Below are 20,185 nucleotides of genomic sequence, written 5' to 3' on the forward strand. Positions count from 1 at the left end.
CAGAGCTGGTGTAACTGAGTCAGGTTTGTAGGCCTCCTTGCTCGCACACTCTTTTTCAGTTCTGCCCACAAATTGTCTATAGGATCTAGGTCAGGGCTTTGTGATGGCCACACCAATACCTTGCCTTTGTTGTCCTTAAGCCATTTTGCCACAGCTTTGGAAGTATGCTTGGGGTCATTGTCCATTTGGAAGACCCATTTGCGACCAAGCTTTAACTTCCTGACTGATGTCTTGAGATGTTGCTTCAATATATCCACATCATTTTCCTTCCTAATTATGCAATCTATTTTGTGAAGTGCACCAGTCCATCCTCCTGCAGCAAAGCACCCCCACAATATGATGCTGCCACCCCCGTGCTTCACGGTTGGGACAGTGTTCTTCGGCTTGCAAGCATCCCCCTTTTTCCTCCAAACATAATGATGGTCATTATCGCCAAATAGTTCTATTTTTGTTTCATCAGACCAGAGGACATTTCTCCAAAAAGTACGATCTTTGTCCCCATGTGCAGTTGCAAACCGTAGTCTGGTGTTTTTATGGCAGTTTTGGAGCAGTGGCTTCTTTTTTGCTGAGCAGCCTTTCAGGTAATGTCGATATAGTACTCGTTTTACTGTGGACATTGATACTTTTGTACCTGTTTCCTCCAGCATCTTCACAAGGTCCTTTGCTGTTGTCCTGGGATTGATTTGCACTTTTCGCACCAAAAGTACGTTCATCTCTAGGAGACAGAACGCGTCTTCTTCCTAAGTGGTATGACGGCTGCGTGGTCACATGGTGTTTATACTTGCGTACTATTGTTTGTACAGATGAACGTGGTACCTTCAGGCGTTTGGAAATTGCTCCCAAGGATGAACCAGACTTGTGGAGGTCTACAATTTTTTTCTGAGGTCTTGGCTGATTTCTTTGGATTTTCCCATGATTGTCAAGCAAAGAGGCACTGAGTTTGAAGGTAGGCCTTGAAATACATCCACAGGTACACCTCCAATTGACTCAAATTTATTAAATTAGCCTATCAGAAGCTTCTAAAGCCATGACATCATTTTCTGGAATTTTCCAAGCTTTTTAAAGGCACAGTCAACTTAGTGTATGTAAACTTCTGACCCATTGGAATTGTGATACAGTGAATTATAAATGAATGAATCTGTCTGTAAACAATTGTTGGAAAAATTACTTGTGTCATGCACGAAGTAGATGCCCTAACCGACTTGCCAAAACTATAGTTTGTTAACAAGAAATGTGTGGAGTGGTTGAAAAACGAGTTCTAATGACTCCAACCTAAGTGTATGAAAACTTCCGAATTCAACTATATATATAGTTGACCACCACAGGAAAAGAAACCCAGAGGATAAGTTAATTAGAGTTATTTGCATCCCAAATAAATGCTTCACAGAGTTCAAGTAACAGACATATCTCAACATCAACTATTCAGAGGAGACTGCATGAATCAGGCCTTCATGGTCGAATTGCTGCAAAGTAACCACTACTAAAGGACACCAATAATAAGAAGAGACTTGCTTGAGCCAAGAAACACGAGCAATGGACATTAGACCGGTGAAAATCTGTCCTTTGGTCTGATGAGTCCAAATTTTAGATTTTTGGTTCCAACGGCCGTGAATTTGTGAGACGCAGAGTAGGTGAACGGATTATCTCTGCATGTTTGTTCCCATCGTGTAGCATGGAGGAGGAGGTGTGATGGTGCTTTGTTGGTGACACTGTCTGTGATTTATTTCGAATTTAAGGCACACTTAACGAGCATGGCTACCACAACATTCTGCAGCGATATGCCATCCCATCTGGTTTGCGCTTAGTGGAACTATTATTTGTTTTTCAACAGGACAATGACCCAACACACCTCCAGGCTGTGTAAGAGCTATTTGACCAAGGAGAGTGATGGAGTGCTGCATCAGGTGACCTGGCCTCCACAATCACCAGATCTCAACCCAATTGAGATGGTTTGGGATGAGTTGGACAGCAGAATGAAGAAAAAGCAGCCATCAAGTGATCAGCATATGTGGGAACTCCTTCAAGACTGTTGGAAAAGCATTCCAGGTGAAGCTGGTTGAGAGAATACGAAGAGTGTGTAAAGCTATCATGAAGGCAAAGGGTGGCTACTTTGATGAATCTAAAATATATTTAGATTTGGTTAACACTTTTTTGGTTGTTACTACATCATTCCATATGTGTTATTTCATAGTTGACATCTTCACTATTATTCTACAATGTAGAAAATAGTAAAATAAAGAAAAACCCTTGAATGAGTAGGTGTGTCCAAACATTTGACTGGTACTGTATACACACATAGTATATATATATATACTAAGTATAGAAAACATTAAGAACACCTGCTCTTTCCATGACATCGATCGACCAGGTGAATCCAGGTGAAAGCTATGATCCCATATTGATGTCACTTGTTAAATCCACTTCAATCAGTGTAGATGATGGGGAGGAGACAGGTTAAAGAAAGATTTCTAAGCCTTGAGACAATTGAGACATGGATTGTGTATGTGTGCCATTCAGAGAGTGAATGGGCAAGACAAAACATTTAAGTGCCTTTGAACGGGGTAGTAGGTGGCTGGTGCACCGGTTTGTGTCAAGAACTGCAACACTGCCGGGTTTTTCACGCTCAACAGTTTCTTGTGTGAATCAAGAACGGTCCACCATCCAAAGGACATCCAGACAACTTGACACAACTGTGGGAAGCATTGGAGTCAACATGGGCCAGCATCCCTGTGGAACGCTTCGACACTGACAAATTGAGGCTGTTCTGAGGGCAAAAGGGGCGAGGTGTTAGGAAGGTATTAGGAAGGTGTTCTAATGTTTGGTAAACTCAGTGTGTATCTGTCTCACCCGGTTGGAGAACTTGGCGCCTCGATAGTTGCGCTGTGACAGGTTGAAGACGGTGTAGTGGTCTGCGTGCCGTGAGTCCAGGAAAGAGCGGATGTCCTCCACATGGTTCTGGTTGCCGATCTGCAACGCCTCCGCAGGATATGACATCACTGGCAGGGAACAGAGAAGGAGACAATGGCAGGGGACAGAGAGGGAGACATATGTTCAATCCCAATGACCATAGAGGTGATGAGGCATGCCAGGATATACAGTCCAGTACTATTATTACACACTGTCATGGGGTTTCACTTTCATTCCATCTGCATTGTGCAGTTTGGAAACCCCTTCAAGGTTATGGACCTGTGGCTTTAGGGGTTTACAAACACAAACCAGGCAGGGAATCATACTAATCATTTAAAAGATGAGTCTTGTACTGTATGTGGTTTATGTAGTTAAAGTTACATTAATCTGGTTAAAAGTGGGTTGAAGGTAATGTTAACCATAGGCAGGGTGTGAATTACAGAGCAGCGGGGGGGGGGGGGGGGTCAGCTGAGTGAGATGTTAGCTCCCCTAAATGCAACAAAGTCAAACTTTGGTGGGGTCTCTCTGCCGGTAGGCCAATTTGAAGTTCATGGTAATAGGCCTACACATTGTAGCCTAGACTAGTAAATTGACCGTGTGTGTTAGGGTGACCATCCCGTTTTACTCGGGACAGTTTCAGCCCCTTTTCAGGTGTCTCGACTTTTCAGGTTACAAAAAAAGGTCAATTTGTCAGCAAGATGCATCAATTAATGCAGGCCTTATCAATGGCAATCACCGAATGTCATTAGCCACACTTTTTGGTGTTTTGTAAATAGATGTGTCATTTGATGAGTCGAAATAGACGAGTGTACTTGCAGGTACACAGGTAGCCTACTTTTTGAAGTGATTTGTTAGACAATCAGATGAAAGCATCATGGACTGTTCATGCCACATTAAATGGTAATTCATTTTTATTAGGCCCAACAAAATAGAGCTCTGAATTCACGAAAGGGCCAGAGCGCATTCTGACACTCGAGTTGAATTTACGAACGCACCCATAATGAGTGTTCAGTAAGAGGAGGGATCTAAGGTGACACACTATGCGTTATGAGATAGGGGCCCTCAGGTGTCAGAGGAAGGCCCTTAAAATTGTCAAAGACTCCAGCCACCCAAGTCATAGACTGTTCTCTCTGCTACCGCACGGCAAGCGGTATCGATGCACCAAGTCTGGAACCAACAGGACCCTGAACAGCTTCTACCCCCAAGCCATAAGACTGTTAAATAGTTAGTTAAATAGTTCATCAAATGGCTACCCGGACTATCTGCTTTGACCCTTTTTGCACATCACATACGCATCTACTACTGTTAATCATCTATCCTGTTGCCTTGTCACTTTATCCCTACTTACGTATATGTACATATCTACTACCTCAATTACCTCGTACCCCTGCACAAGGACTCGATACTGGTACCCTGTGTATATAGCCAAGTTATCCGTTATTTATTCATTGTGTTATTATTTTTTCTATTATTTCTATTGTTTTCCCTCTGCATTGTTGGGAAAGGTCCATAAGTAAGCATTTCACTGTTACTCTACACCTGTTGTTTACAAAGCATGTGACGAATAACATTTTATTTCATTTAATTTGAGTGAGTGCGTCCTCATCATCTGGAGGACAGACTGCTGTTACATGAAGCGTGCGTGCATGTGTGTGTGAATGTGTGTATGTGTTAGCATATACACTACATTGCCAAAAGTATATGGACACCCCTTCAAATTAGTGGATTTTGCTATTTCAGCCATACCCTTTGCTAACAGGTGTATAAAATCGAGCACAAAGCCATGCAATCTCCATAGACAAGCATTTGCAGTAAAATGGCTGTACTGAAGAGCTCAGTGACTTTCAACGTGACACCGTCATAGGATGGCCCTGCTAGAGCTGCCCCGGTCAACTGTAAGTGCTGTTATTGTGAATTGGAAACGCCGAAGAGCAACAACGGCTCAGCCGTGAAGTGGTAGGCCATACAAGCTCATAGAACAGGACCGCCGAGTGCTGAAGCGCTAATCGTCTGTCCTCGGTTGCAACACTTACTACCGAGTTCCAAACTGCCTCTGGAAGCAACGTCAGCACAAGATCTGTTCGTCGGGAGCTTCATGAAATGGGCTTCCATGGCCGAGTAGCCACACACAAACCTAAGATCACCATGCGCAATGCCAAGCGTCGGCTGGAGTGGTGTAAAGCTAGCCGCCATTGGACTCTTGAGCGTGGAAACGCGTTCTCTAGAGTGATGAATCACGCTTCACCATCTGGCAGTCCAACGGATGCCAGGAGAACGCTACCTGCCCGAATGCATAGTGCCAACTGTAAAGTTTGGTGGAGGAGGAACAATGGTCTGGGGCTGTTGAAGGGAAATCTTAACGCTACAGCATACAATGACATTCTAGACAATTCTATGCTTCCATCTTCGAGGCAACAGTTTGGGTAAGGCCCTTTCCTGTTTCAGCATGACAATGCCACCGTGCACAAAGCGATATCCATACAAAAATGGTTTGTCGAGATCGGTGTGGAAGAAATTGACTGGCCTGCATAGAGCCCTGACCTCAACCCCATCGAACACCTTACGGATAAATTGGAACGCCGACTGCGAGCCAGGTCTAATCGCCCAACGTCAATGCCCAACCTCACTAATACCTTTGTGGCTGAATGGATGCAAGTCCCCGCAGTAATGTTCCAACATCTAGTGGAAAGCCTTCCCAGAAGAGTGGAGGCTGTTATTGCAGCAAAGGAGGGACCAACTCCATATTCATGCCCATGGTTTTGGAATGAAATGTGTGTCGAGCTGGTGTCCACATACTTTTGTGTATCATAATATCACCCTATCCCCATCCCAACCAACCCTAAAAGCTCTCCTTGGCCCGAAAAATCAAGAGCAAACCCTCTCTTGTTGAAATCCCACCCTCTGTCACCTATAGATTTACAGTAGATGTTGTGTAGGGAGGGAGTGAGGCAGAGTTTACAGGAGGCTAGAGGCCGAGAGATCCAGAAGTCTAAATATTGGGTGGAGAAGAAACGTGTGAAGCCCAAATACAGGCTTACTACCCCCATAATGATCAAATAAAGCTACCGTTTGAGAACGATGGATGGAGAGAAAAGCCATTCCCAGTTAGAAGAAGACTAGACTCTGGTACGCTTCATGAACGGAGTGGTGCTAAAGCTAGAACAGCCCAACACCGCAGGCACCCATGCAGTAAATTAACACAGTTGATGGAATTCATACACAGGCACCCATGCAGTAAATTAACACAGTTGATGGAATTCATACACAGGCACCCATGCAGTAAATTAACACAGTTGATGGAATTCATACACAGGCACCCATGCAGTAAATTAACACAGTTGATGGAATTCATACACAGGCACCCATGCAGTAAATTAACACAGTTGATGGAATTCATACACAGGCACCCATGCAGTAAATTAACACAGTTGATGGAATTCATACACAGGCACACGCCCGTTCTTTTCATTCCATTTCATACAGTTGATCTAGAACGTACAGTATGATTTGACAATAATGTGTACTCACCTATGATTCGTGATGTGATGTAGGCAATGTCCAGCTCTCCTTTTGTGTACCTGCAACAGAAATAATATTTTCTCAACTCATAGAATATGAATAATTCAGAGTCTGAAATGTATATGACGCTTCAAAGTAATGGCATTGTCTAGATCACTGTTATTGTCACGACTCCGACCGAGGCAGGCTGTCCTTCCCGTTCGGGTGGCGCTCGGCGGTCGTCGTCACCGGCCTATTAGCTGCCACCGATCCTTTTCTCCCCCTCCTTATGTGTTCATTGGTTACATCTGTTTTGTGTTTGTTCTTAATTAGTTGGGCTTTATCAGTCAGCCGGCCCGCCCGCCCGTTTCTTTGTGCGGGATTGTTTGTTGTAAGCTTGGTGTTTGTTAGTCTGACGTTACGTGTTTGTGTATGTTGGAGTACATTTCTGAACTGTTATCGTTCCCCGTGTCTGGGACAGTTTATTGTGAGCACCCAGTGTCAAGTGGGGTGGCCGTTGTTTCTCCGTGGTTCATTAAATGAACGTTATCATTGAATCCTCTGTCTTCCTGCGCCTGACTTCGCACTCCGACACCCAGTCCTTACAGTTATTTGTCTACAGTGTTTTGAAGACGTGATTGTTTCTGTCTAATTTGTATTTGAATGATCCACACACATTGTAGCAAGCTGCTGAAGTGAACATACACAGACAGGGATCTGTGGGGGGGGGGGGGGGGTCCAGGGGTCCTTTGGGCCTGTAGCCTAGTAGTCTCGCTGGTATAAAGGATTAGGAGACAAGTGCAGGAATACACAATAGGGATTTTTAATACACCCAAAACAAACACGTATACAAAAACCCTGGGCTGTACCCAAACAAAAGAGCAAGGGTAAACCTCATTGAACGACATGGGACAATACCCGTAATACACAATATATAAAACACGCAGCATAACAGCTACACCAACGCATAGGTACTCACACGACCAACGGACATGGGAACAATAATCGACAGGACACTGGTAAACCAAGGCCAACCGTGCTATTTTGTTTGTTTTTTCGCATTGTTAGTAACTTATTTTGAACATAATGTTGCTGCAACTGTCTCTTATGACTGAAAAGAGCTTCTGGACATCAGAACAGCGATTACCAACCTCGAATTGGACAAATCATTTTTCTTTAATGAGTCGGACGGGAAGGATATGCTCCAAACACCAAAAAGGCTCTCATCCCCATCATTCGCTGGAGAAAGAAACAGAGATTTCGCGGAAAGAGATTGGGGTGCCTTGTGAGGATCAGGCGACGAGTGGCTAATCTGCCTTTGCCATCCGTACTGCTAGCTAACGTTCAATCGCTGGAAAATAAATGGGACGAAGTGAAAGCACGTATATCCTACCAACAGGACATTAAAAACTGTAATATCTTATGTTTCACCGAGCCGTGGCAGAACGACATTAATAACATACAGCTGTATCGGCAGGATAGAATAGCATCCTCTGGTAAGACACGAGGCGGGGGCCAATGCATATTTGTAAACAACAGTTGGTGCACAATATCTAAGGAAGTCTCTAGATTTTTCTCGCCTGAGGTAGAGTATCTCATGATAAGCTGTAGACCACACTATCTACCTAGAGCTTTCATCTGTATTTTTCATAGCTGTCTGCATACCACCACAGACCGATGCTGCATTTGGCTAATCTGACCATAATTATATCCTCCTTACAAGGACAAATGTAAGCAGGAAGCAACAGTGACTCGGTCTATAAAGAATTGATCAGATGTAGCAGATGCTAAACTACAGAACTGTTTTGTTAGCACAGACTGGAATATTTTCTGGGATTTTTTCGATGGCATTGAGGAGTACACCACATCAGTCACTGGCTTCATCAATAAGTGCATCGATGACGTCGTCCCCACAGTGACTGTACGTACATACCCCAACCAGAAGCCATGGATTACAGGCAACATTCGCACTGAGCTAAAGGGTAGAGCTGCTGCTTTCAAGGAACAGGACTCTAACCCGGAAGCTTATAAGAAATTCCGCTATGCCCTCCGACGAACCATCAAACAGGCAAAGCGGCAATACAGGACTAAGATCGAATCGTACTACACCGGCTCCAATGCTCGTTGGATGTGGCAAGGCTTTCAAATTATTACAGACTACAAAGGGATGCACAGCCAAGAGCTGCCTAGTGACACGGGCCTACCAGACAAGCTGAATAACTTCTTTGCTCGCTTCGAGGCAAGTAACACTGAAACATGCATGAGAGCATCAGCTGTTCCGGATGACTGTGTGATCACGCTCTCCGCAGCCGATGTGAGTAAGACCTTTAGACAGGTCAACATTCACAAGGCCACAGGGTCAGACAGATTACCAGGATGTGTACTCCGAGCATGCGCTGGCCAACTGGCAAGTGTATTCACTGACATTTTCAACCTCTTCCTGTCTGAGTCTGTAATACCAACATGTTTCAAGCAGACCACCATAGTCCCTGTGCCCCAAAACACTAAAGTAACCTGCCTAAATGTCTACCGACCCAAAGCACTAACGCCTGTAGCCATGAAATGCTTTGAAAGGCTGGTCATGGTTCACATCAACACAATTATCCCAGAAACCCTAGACCCACTCCAATTTGCATACCGCCCCAACAGATCCACAGATGATACAATCTCTATTGCACTCCACACTGCCCTTTCTAACCTGGACAAAAGGAACACCTATGTGAGAATGCTATTCATTGACTACAGCTCAGCGTTTAGCACCATAGTACCCTCAAAGCTCATCACTAAGTTAAGGACCCTGGGACTAAACACCTCCCTCTGCAACTGGATCCTGGACATCTTGACGGGCCACCCCCAGGTGGTAAGGGTAGGTAACAACACATCCGCCACACTGATCCTCAACACGTGGGCCCCTCAGGGGTGCGTGCTCAGTCCTCTCCTGTACTCCCTGTTCACTCATGACTGCACGGCCAGGCATGACTCCAACACCATCATTAAGTTTGCCGATGACACAACAGTGATAGGCCTGATCACCGACAACCTATAGGGAGGAGGTCAGAGACCTGACCGTGTGGTGCAAGAACAGCAACCTCTCCCACAATGTGATCAAGACAAAGGAGATGATTGTGGACTACAGGAAAAGGAGGACCGAGCACGCCCCATTCTCATTGACAGGACCATGGTGGAGCAGGTTGAGAGCTTCAAGTTCCTTGGCGTCTACATCACCAACGAACTAACATGGTTCAAGCACACCAAGACAGTCATGAAGAGAGCACGACAAAACCTATTCCCCCTCAGGAGACTGAAAAGATTTGGCATGGGTCTTCAGATCATCAAAAGGTTTTGCAGCTGCACCTTCGAGAGCATTCTGACAGGTTGCATCACTGCCTGGTATGGCAACAGCTCGACCTCCGACTGCAAGGCACTACAGTGGGTAGTGCGTATGGCCCAGTACATCACTAGGGCCAAGTTTCCTACCATCTAGGACCTCTATACCAGGTGGTGTCAGAGGAAGGCCCTAAAAATTGTCAAAGACTCCAGCCACCCTAGTCATAGACTGTTCTCTCTGCTACCGCACGGCAAGCGGAACCGGAGCGCCAAGTCAAGGTCCATGAGGCTTCTAAACAGCTTCTACCCCCAAGCCATATGTCACACCCTGGCCTTAGTTATCTTTGTTTTCATTATTATTTTAGTTAGGTCAGGGTTTGTACGTTTAATGGGTCAGTGTCTTGTCTAGGTGTTTGTATGTCTATGGCTGCCTAGATTGGTTCTCAATTAGAGGCAGCTGTGGTTTATTGTCTCTGATTGAGAGCCATATTTAAGGCAGCCATAGGCATTTGGGTTTTGTGGGTAATTGTCTATGTTGAACGTTTGTTGCTTGTCTATGCACTTACGTCGTTAGCTTCACGGTCGTTTGTTGTTTTGTTTAGTTTGTATTCAGTGTTCGTTTTCGTGTTTTTTCCCTTCTCTAAATAAAAGAGAATGTATTTTGCACACGCTGCGCCTTGGTCCTCTCTCTCACCCATAGACGATCGTGACACCATAAGACTCCTGAACATCTAATCAAATGGCTACCCAGACTATTTGCATTGTCCTCCCCTCCCTCTTCTACGCTGTTACTACTCTCTGTTATTATCTATGCATAGTCAATTTAATAACCTACATGTACATATTACCTCGACACCGGTGCCCCCGCACATTGACTCTGTACCGGTACCCCCTGTATATAGCCCTGCTATTTTTATTTACTACTGCTCTTTAACTATTTGTTATTCTTATCTCTTACTTTTTTAGGTATTTTCTTAAAACTGCATTGTTGGTTAAGGGGTTGTAAGTAAGCATTTCACTGTAAGGTCTACACCTGTTGTATTCGGCGCATGTGACAAATTTGTAAACGTATATCCACTATTCTAGGCCAATGGTCTGTTAGTGAAGTGCTGAGGTGGATGAGAGCCATATGGCCCTGAGGGCTTCCTATCCTGGCCCTGCATGGTTATGCAACAGCCCAGCCACCTGGGTAACCCGAGGGAGGGATGAGAGGAGGAGAGGAGGGAAGAGGGGGAGAGAGGCTGGGAGGAGGGGAGGCGGGGACAGGAGGAAGCATCAAGTGGGAAATACTCATAATGAGGAAATTGGACCAGCAGCAGCGTTCTATTTTGATACAGTGTTGTGTTGTGCTCTCCTGCAGCATGAACAGTGTTAAGACTATCTGGCTAATCTGGCTAGTGCTCGCTCTACTAACTGTGGCTGCAGGCCTGCAGAACTGGATTTAGCCCTTTCTGGCTAGCGCAAGCTCTGCCAACTGAGGCTGCTGCATAGGCCTTTCTGGCTAGCGCTAGCTCTGCTAACTGTTAACTCTGGCTGCTACAAGTCTAGCTATAGTGCTGGCTCTGCTAACTGTTGACTGTGGCAGCTACAAGTCTGGTTATAGTGTTAGCTGTACTAAATGTTAACTGTGGCTGCTGCTGATCTGGTCATAGCGTTAGCTCTGCTAACTATGGCTGCAAGACTGCAGAGCCAGCCCAGGCTATTTTGAGCAGGATAAGCAGGTGTCATTTTGCATTGCGTGAGGCCAGCAGTGTTGTAGCATGCAGATTAGAAGCCTCTGACCTATTCTGGCTACATGCTGGAGCGTGTACAGCCTGCCTCCCCTTGAGATGCCGATAAGAATCACTACAGTAGGCTTGCTAGTATCTTGTTGGTTTTGGAGAGGTAGGCTAGGCTATTTTATATATTTTATTGTTTTTAAGTGTTTTTGTATAGAATTTTTTGAATTAACTTTTTTAGGTTTTGATAACTTGTTGATAGATGAACCGAAATATCTGGTGGTGACCCACAGAATTGCTGGCTAGCTGGCTAGCTTGCTAACATGATTGAAATGATGCAGCAACACCAGATCAACAGCGTTGGCTTTTTAGCACCCTGCCCCAGTTGCTAGATGAACAGTGGTGCGAGGGGATGCTGAGGCTCATTGGACCATTGTTGAGGTGTGGTGGTCTTACGGGGGCTTTTACAGTCACTGAAGCATCACCCAGGTGGGCATTATCCTCACATGGTCTCTCCTATCATTGCTATGCAGACGACACACAATTAATCTTCTCCTTTCCCCCTTCTGATAACCAGGTGGCGAATCGCATCTCTGCATGTCTGGCAGACATATCAGTGTGGATGACGGATCACCACCTCAAGCTGAACCTCGGCAAGACAGAGCTGCTCTTCCTCCCGGGGAAGGACTGCCCGTTCCATGATCTCGCCATCACGGTTGACAACTCCATTGTGTCCTCCTCCCAGAGTGCTTAGAACCTTGGCGTGATCCTGGACAACACCCTGTCGTTCTCAACTAACATCAAGGTGGTGACCCGTTCCTGTAGGTTCATGCTCTACAACATTTGCAGAGTACGACCCTGCCTCACACAGGAAGCGGCGCAGGTCCTAATCCAGGCACTTGTCATCTCCCGTCTGGATTACTGCAACTCGCTGTTGGCTGGGCTCCCTGCCTGTGCCATTAAACCCCTACAACTCATCCAGAACGCCGCAGCCCGTCTGGTGTTCAACCTTCCCAAGTTCTCTCACGTCACCCCGCTCCTCCGCTCTCTCCACTGGCTTCCAGTTGAAGCTCTAATCCGCTACAAGACCATGGTGCTTGCCTACGGAGCTGTGAGGGGAACGGCACCTCCGTACCTTCAGGCTCTGATCAGGCCCTACACCCAAACAAGGGCACTGCGTTCATCCACCTCTGGCCTGCTCGCCTCCCTACCTCTGAGGAAGTACAGTTCCCGCTCAGCCCAGTCAAAACTGTTCGCTGCTCTGGCACCCCAATGGTGGAACAAACTCCCTCACGACGCCAGGTCAGCGGAGTCAATCACCACCTTCCGGAGACACCTGAAACCCCACCTCTTTAAGGAAGACCTAGGATAGGAGAAAGTAATCCTTCTAACCCCCCCCCCCCCCCCTTAAAAGAGTTAGATGCACTATTGTAAAGTGCTTGTTCCACTGGATATCATAAGGTGAATGCACCAATTTGTAAGTCGCTCTGGATAAGAGCGTCTGCTAAATGACTTAAATGTAAATGTAAATGTGGGTAGTACATTTCAGGACTGGACGATCCAGCCTACCTATGAAGGAGGAGCTGTGACTAACGAAGACGACAAAGTGCCCGTTGAGGAGCTCTGTCTGTCAGATGTCTCTAGCTCCCTGCCTGGCTGTACCAACCACTCTCCCTCTTCATGATACTACTTTACTGAACTGCCTATCATCTAACGATGTGGGAGACCATCGCCCAAATATTGCCAGATCCCTATATTTGTTTTGTTAAATTGTTTTTGGTTTATTTTGTTTTTAAAGTGACTTTGAGATTCTAATTGTAATGAAAAGTGCTATTTAAAATAAATATTATTATTATTATTAGAGGGTAGGAGAGGGGTGGTATACACACACACACACACACAAACAGGTGTATAGGCTACTGTGGGCCTATATTCTATACCCTGCTATATAAACACAAAACATTAATTAGGCCAGGCAAGGTACAGCTACCCATGGCTGTATTACATTAGAGACATTGGAGCCATGCTCTAACAGTTAAAGAGAGTCTCCTGTGGCTATACCTCACACGCTCAGCAGTGTGGCGACAGCACAGCTGTGGCGTTTCCCGCCATTTCCTGTGGTTACTGTGACACATTGCAGTAACCACAGATAGGGGTTGTCTGTAAATAGAAGGTTCTGATAGAGAGGAATAGGTCATCATAACTTATGAGTCATGTGTTTTTAGAGAGAGAGAGAGAGAGAGAGAGAGAGAGAGAGAGAGAGAGAGAGAGAATATAGAGGGGAGAAAGAGGGGGAGGAAATGAGAGAGAGCGAGAGAGAAAAAACACCATTATAAATACAACTATTTATGTTTATTTATTTTCCCTTTTGTACTTTAACTAATTGCACATCATTACAACACTGTATATAGACATATGACATTTGAAATGTCTTTATTCTTTTGGAACTTTTGTGAGTGTAATGTTTACGGAATTTTTTTTATTGTTTATTTCACTTTTGTTTCTTATCTATGTCACTTGATTTGCCAATGTAAACATATGTTTCCCATGCCAATAAAGCATCTTAAATTGAAATGTAATTGAAAGAGAGAGAGAGAGAGAGAAAGAGAAAGAGAAAGAGAAAGAGAAAGAGAAAGAGAAAGAGAAAGAGAAAGAGAGAGAGAGAGAGAGAGAGAGAGAGAGAGAGAGAGAGAGAGAGAGAGAGAGAGAGAGAGAGAGAGAGAGAGAGAGAGAGAGAGAGAGAGAGAGAGAGAGAGAGAGAGAGAGAGAGAGAGAGAGAGAGAGAGAGAGAGAGAGAGAGAGAGAGAGAGAGAGAGAGAGAGAGAGAGAGAGATAATATAGAGGGGAGAGGGGGGGAATGAGAGAGAGAGAATGGGAGAGAGAAGAGAGAGAATATAGAGGGTAGAGAGGGGGGGATGAGAGAGAAAGAGAGAGAGAGAGATGAATGGGATGGTGGAGCAGGCCAAGGACACACTGCCTTTCAGACCAATACAACACTCAGTGAAAGCAGAACGGAACACAGCACTGCAGAGTCTGTCTGTCACAACTGCATGTGTTCTACGGAAGACAGCTTGCACACAGCTGATTGAATGGTATCTCATTTGACCATGAATCAAGTAACTGACTTTGTTTCAACAAATTCCACTGAATCTTGGAATATATCAGATGTACACCAGAGGCACATTCTAATCACAGTAGCTTCCATGGCTTTGAAATAGCTAGCTGTAGTGTAAGCTATAGATAGGGGCTAACTGTAGCTGTAGTACACACAGGCCACGCCTACTCTACTATATAAATGGCAGGTCAACAGTAACTTAGCCTGTTTTTTGTCTGGGTGAAATGAATCCCTGTGTATCAGCATTGCTCTCGGTATCTTGCACAATAAACCGCTATCAATTATTCACACAGGAGAGGAGAGAAGAGGAGAGGAGAGGAGAAGAGAGAAAAGGAGGGGAGCGATGAACAGAAAAGGGAGGAGAGGAGGAAAGGATAGCAAAGACAAATAGGGGAGAGAATAAACAAGCTGAGAGGGGTGAAGTTGAGATCATCGGAGAAGAGGGGAAATAACAGGAAGGGAAAGGAAAGTAGAAGGGACGAGACGAGACTAGGCACAAGATAACCGTATTAGCAGCAAATTGTGATCGACCCGCTGAATCAATATACCCCAGCTCTGCCCTGTCCCTGCTCTGTAACAGACACCTTTTCAATGTGGTCCAGAGAGACGGCAGAGGTTCTGTGTGTGTGTGTGCGTGTGTGGCAGGGTTAAAGGCAGAGTGTGTGGACAAGGAGGCATGAGTCTCGAGAGGCCTGCTCACTGTCTGACAGTACAGAGGCTCCTTTGTGTGGCCAGTGCAAACGCCTGCGCAGAAAGAATGTCATCTCTCTCAGGACCCAGCGGTGCCAGACTCGGTAGCCTCTCTCCCTCCTTCCTCTCCCCCTATTACCCGTCATCCCTCCACACCCTTCCCACTGTTCCTCCAGGCCTCTCCATCCATTCATCTGCTTTCCTTCCCTCGCACCTCCTTTAGGAAAAATCTATTCAGCCTTTTTTTATTAGCTATCTATTTTACTCATATTTTATCTCCATATACAGATACAATTCAAAGAATAACTCTGTCTCTCACCAATTGTATTAAGTGTTTCCCCAATGTGCTGTAGTGTACAGCCATAGAGATTTATCTAAGTGTCTAAAACAGGGCTCTCCAACCCTGTTCCTGGAGAGCTAGCGTCTTGTCGGTTTTCGTTCCTACCCTAATTTAGCCCACCTGATTCTAATAATTAGCTGATTGATAAACTGAATCAGGTTAGTTACAACTGGGGTTTGAGCGAAAACCTACAGGAGGCTAGCTCTCCAGGAACCGGGTGGGAGAGGCTTGGTCTAAAACCATGTGTAATCAGCCCATAACTACCCCATTCCATATTTCACAGGTCAGGAAACCACGGCAACCACAGAGGACCAGGTAAACATCTCAGCTGGATGACAACTGACGCTCCTCCCTTCACACTACCATGTTAGCGCCCAGCAGGCACGTAGAGGCCTTTTCTCAATTCGATTTGCTTAACTCCTGTGTCCTCTCTCCGTCCTCTCTCACCTCCTTTTGAAAAAGGACAAAGGTAATCGAGGAGAGGCGACGAGGTGAGGGAACGCGGATGAAAATGTGCTTGTATGAAATGAGACTCTCCTTCTCCACTCACGCGTCATCAGGCAGATTCCACTTACAGGGGTGGATCGCAAAATACATATGTAAAGTGTTAAAAACAAATTAAGTTAGCTATGCTAGACATTTTAGAGATAAAACGATAAGTAGCATATTGTTTTTAAACGCGCGCATGCTTCTCTCCTCCGACAAAACAAAAGCCGACTCAAAGTGGGTGTGGCAGATTTCAAAATACTTCCGCGGAGGACTCAGGTAGGATACACGTGGCTATTCTCGATGAAAAGTGGCTATCGAGGAGGGGAGGACACTCTTCCGTTCGTCTACTAATGACTTGACATCTCCTCGACCACTCGACCACTTGAGGAGAGAGCAAAGGCCTGAGATCTCTGCTAGGCCCAGCCAGAGCGCTCCTTATCGGGGAAGGTATAGAGTCGTTCACCTCTAGGCTAGCGTGGGAAACAGAACTGGGTCAGAGTTTGGTGGGAGGAAAAGCCTGTGAAATTTCTAGCCCAAAACAACTAGACATCATGGCATGGAGGCTAGCCACATGTCACCGCACCCCAGCCAGGGAGCTTCAACATGGGGAATAGACACATCATCTCCCATGCCAGACCTACCCTTACAACAACAAAAGATTGCAGTCGGAGTGCAGTATAACTGCAGTATGCTGCAAATACTGCGTCCACATTTGTTTTACTGCAGTAATTTGGCAGCGTACCTGCAGTTACAGTGCAGAATAACTGCAGTTTAGCTGCAGTATACTGCAGTTATTCTGCAACTACTGCGTCCAAAATACTACAGTTACTGCCCTTTTACTGCAGTTTTTGTAAGGGCAGAGATGGGTGGTGTAACAGGTTAAGGAAGTTAGGGCTCAGGAAATCAAATCACAGTTTATTTAAAGTGTATTCCACTAGGTCTCAACACACTTAACAGAAAAAGTTTGAATTAAAAGAGAATGAAAATTCAAATGAGTCAGGGGTAAAGGGATGGGGGGTGATTGTCGGGACTTACGTGGCCACCTGGTGCATGACTTTAGTGGAGGTGTCTTTGAGTGTGTCCTTCAGGTTGTCCTTGAAGTTGCTGAAGAACTTGCCGGCTCCGCCTTTCACCATATCCAGCAGCCCTCCGCCATAGTTGGCATCCATATCTGGAGATGGAGGACCTTTACAATTAAGAATGACGAGAAACACACACTGAGGATGCAGACAAAGACAGACAGACATGTAGACTCATGTAGAGACACAGTATATGGAGCACAGCACAAACAAATATAACTAACAACATGTGTGTCTTTCATCCCCAATGGCCGACAAACAGAAACAACATATAATATAGGGCTGTCCCCGACCAAAGAAAATCGACCAATCGATTGGTTGACATTTTAAAACGTGTATTTTTCCATATATATACACAAACACATCCTACTCTGTGTGTTAATCAAATCAACTAGATGCACTGCGCTTGTCTGATGCTTTAAGCGCACTGTTTGATGAAATAACTAAGACACACAAATGACTAGAGGGAGTCCGACCGCAATGTATTTGATTGTGCCAGGCCGAGATCAGACTTGCTACGCTGTGACAGCGAGTGACTGAGTGACTAGCACCCGTTGTCTCTCTCTCTCCTCCTCCTGCAGCGACCACCACAGAACTTCAACAGTGTTTATCGCGCTGTCCGTGTCGACGAAGCTGCAACGTAATTACAGCCATTTCTGACTGAAACGTTCCGTTACCGAAGTCCCTCATTTGTTTAAGAAAAATATTCCCTATTCCCTTAACCCTTGCTCTCTTCACGTGACACATATATGCATAGCATGCACTTATTTTAGAATAAGGCTAAAGAAGTCGACAAGATGGGGTCAGCCCTAATAGAACAAGCACACTAATTGGACCGATAAACTGTGTGTGTGTGTCGACGAAGCTGCAACGTAATTACAGCCATTTCTGACTGAAACGTTCCGTTACCGAAGTCCCTCATTTGTTTAAGAAAAATATTCCCTAAACCCTTGCTCTCTTCACGTGACACATATATGCATAGCATGCACTTATTTTAGAATAAGGCTAAAGAAGTCGACAAGATGGGGTCAGCCCTAATAGAACAAGCACACTAATTGGACCGATAAACACACAGACAGAGAGAGAGAGAGAGAGACAGAGAGAGAGAGAGAGACAGAGAGACAGAGAGACAGAGAGACAGAGAGACAGAGAGACAGAGAGACAGAGAGACAGAGAGACAGAGAGACAGAGAGACAGAGAGAGAGAGAGAGAGAGAGAGAGAGAGAGAGAGAGAGAGCGAGAGAGAGAGATATGCAGGCAACTCTGGTACTGTGCTAGTTCAAGAGAAAGCCCTCCTCTTGGACTTTACCCAAGTCCTCTATCTGATTCAGCAGCCTGGTCTAAACACACTCCTCCCTTCCCCACCCCATCCATCTGTACACAGCACATGGCACTGAGCTAACACTACCACTGCCAGTACCACTACCACTTCCACTTCCGCAACCACTACTCCTAAAAGTGTTCTCTGAACATTCTTGTAACATCAGGAAAATGTTTCTTGCGCAAGTGGATAGTTTTTGTGTTTTGGGAATGTCCCAACAATGTTCCCACCAGACTCTTCCCACAACCTCATGAAACATTCTGGGAACCTTTAAAAGAACCGACTAAATGTGTTCTAGGAACATTCTTGCAACATCAGGTGAATGTTTTACACAAACATTCTATAATCATCGGCACGACAGGACAGTTTCTGTGTTATGAGAATATTTGCAGCGCCCTAACGAATGTTCAGAAAACTTTCACAGAACCAATTTTGGTTTGCTGGGAGGTCTCCTGATCTCAACAAGATTTCTTGGATAAAGAAACGTTATTTAATAAAAAATACAAATAAATACCACTACCACCACCACTAACACAAAACTCTGAATCACTCAGATCACACCAATAGGAGTTATTGGAGGGTAGTGATCAAGGGCTGTAGGTCTATGGCTCTTTACAGAGAAATCTACATAACTAAATCTACATCACTAAATCTACGGGTTTATCAACCAGGCAAAGTGGGCATTAAGCCTCAAAAGGGGCTCCAGTCTGGCATCTAGGAGGGACCTGTGTGTGTGCACTGACTGCATTTATTTGAGTTGATTGCATCACATTTTATGGAGTCTCAGAAGACAGGAAATCCATCATGACGGTAAAAAGGACATTTTGTGAGAATTCCTACTGAAATGGAGGGCTGCCTTTATGTCCTGCTACTAGTGTGTGTGTGTGTGTGTGTGTGTGTGTGTGTGTATTGGGGGAGGGGGAGCTCTGGAAGCTTATGGAGGTCAAATCGAGCTATGTACGGTGTTCCCGTGCGCCTCCCAAATGTTTTAACAATACAGAGGGCTCCACATAGTGTCGTATAGTGTCTTTGGTCTCTCTTCTCTTGTTGTTTTATTTTATTTGTAATAAAAAGGCCTCCTGCAGGAGGCTTTTGCCTTTTGGTAGGCCGTCATTGTGAATAACAATTTGTTCTTAACTGGCCTGCCTAGTTAAATAAAATGTAAAAATTGCTCCGCATTGACATGATTGGTTGTGGGGGTACATCCTGTATAAACAGAAACTCACTTCCTTGACAACTTTGACTATCAAAACAGGTTCACAAATAAAATACATCTTTATGATACTTCGTGTAGGGATTTCAAAAGACACAAAAATGAGTTTGATCTCCTGGAAAAAGATCGGGGAGGTAATGGGGATAGATGCCAGTAAAGAGGTCAATGGAATGCAGACTGTGGGGGACAGCATGGTGCTGAATTGGCCCACATTCAACAAATCTGATCTAACAAAGTGGATATTTGTCAAATCTGTCATGATTGATGTATTGCAACAGGCACACAATGTTGTACCTAAAATCCGATTTTGATATATTTGTCTGTTTTTGGGTTTTGAAGTCCCTTTTCAGGTTTAGAAAACGGGACTGCTAAATGCTAACTCCCGTTTGTATAAGCTGGTAGCATAGCTAGCATACAGAAATCGGTTGCGGTAGACAAAGGCGTTTTTTTACTGTATTGATTGATGACGATGACATGAAAATATATTG

General features: G+C 45.0%; 1 protein-coding gene across 9 annotated transcripts in view; it reads right to left on the bottom strand.

Moving 5' to 3' along the window:
• The window catches only part of LOC139578721 (auxilin-like), a 71,250-nt gene that overhangs the window by 32,088 nt on the left and 18,977 nt on the right, over positions 1-20,185 (bottom strand). For 6 of the 9 annotated variants that reach the window (XM_071406693.1, XM_071406694.1, XM_071406695.1 and 3 more), the window contains 3 exons: positions 17,120-17,270; positions 6,436-6,485; positions 2,848-2,996 (listed from right to left, as the gene is read on the bottom strand). In XM_071406693.1, the coding sequence (XP_071262794.1) occupies positions 2,848-2,996; positions 6,436-6,485; positions 17,120-17,270 (350 nt within the window). The remainder of the gene's footprint in view (positions 1-2,847; positions 2,997-6,435; positions 6,486-17,119; positions 17,271-20,185) is intronic. The other 3 variants (XM_071406696.1, XM_071406691.1, XM_071406698.1) reach the window with 1 other exon arrangement.

Source organism: Salvelinus alpinus, chromosome 6 (genome assembly GCF_045679555.1).
Source record: "Salvelinus alpinus chromosome 6, SLU_Salpinus.1, whole genome shotgun sequence".
In the NCBI taxonomy this organism is placed as follows: domain Eukaryota; kingdom Metazoa; phylum Chordata; class Actinopteri; order Salmoniformes; family Salmonidae; genus Salvelinus; species Salvelinus alpinus.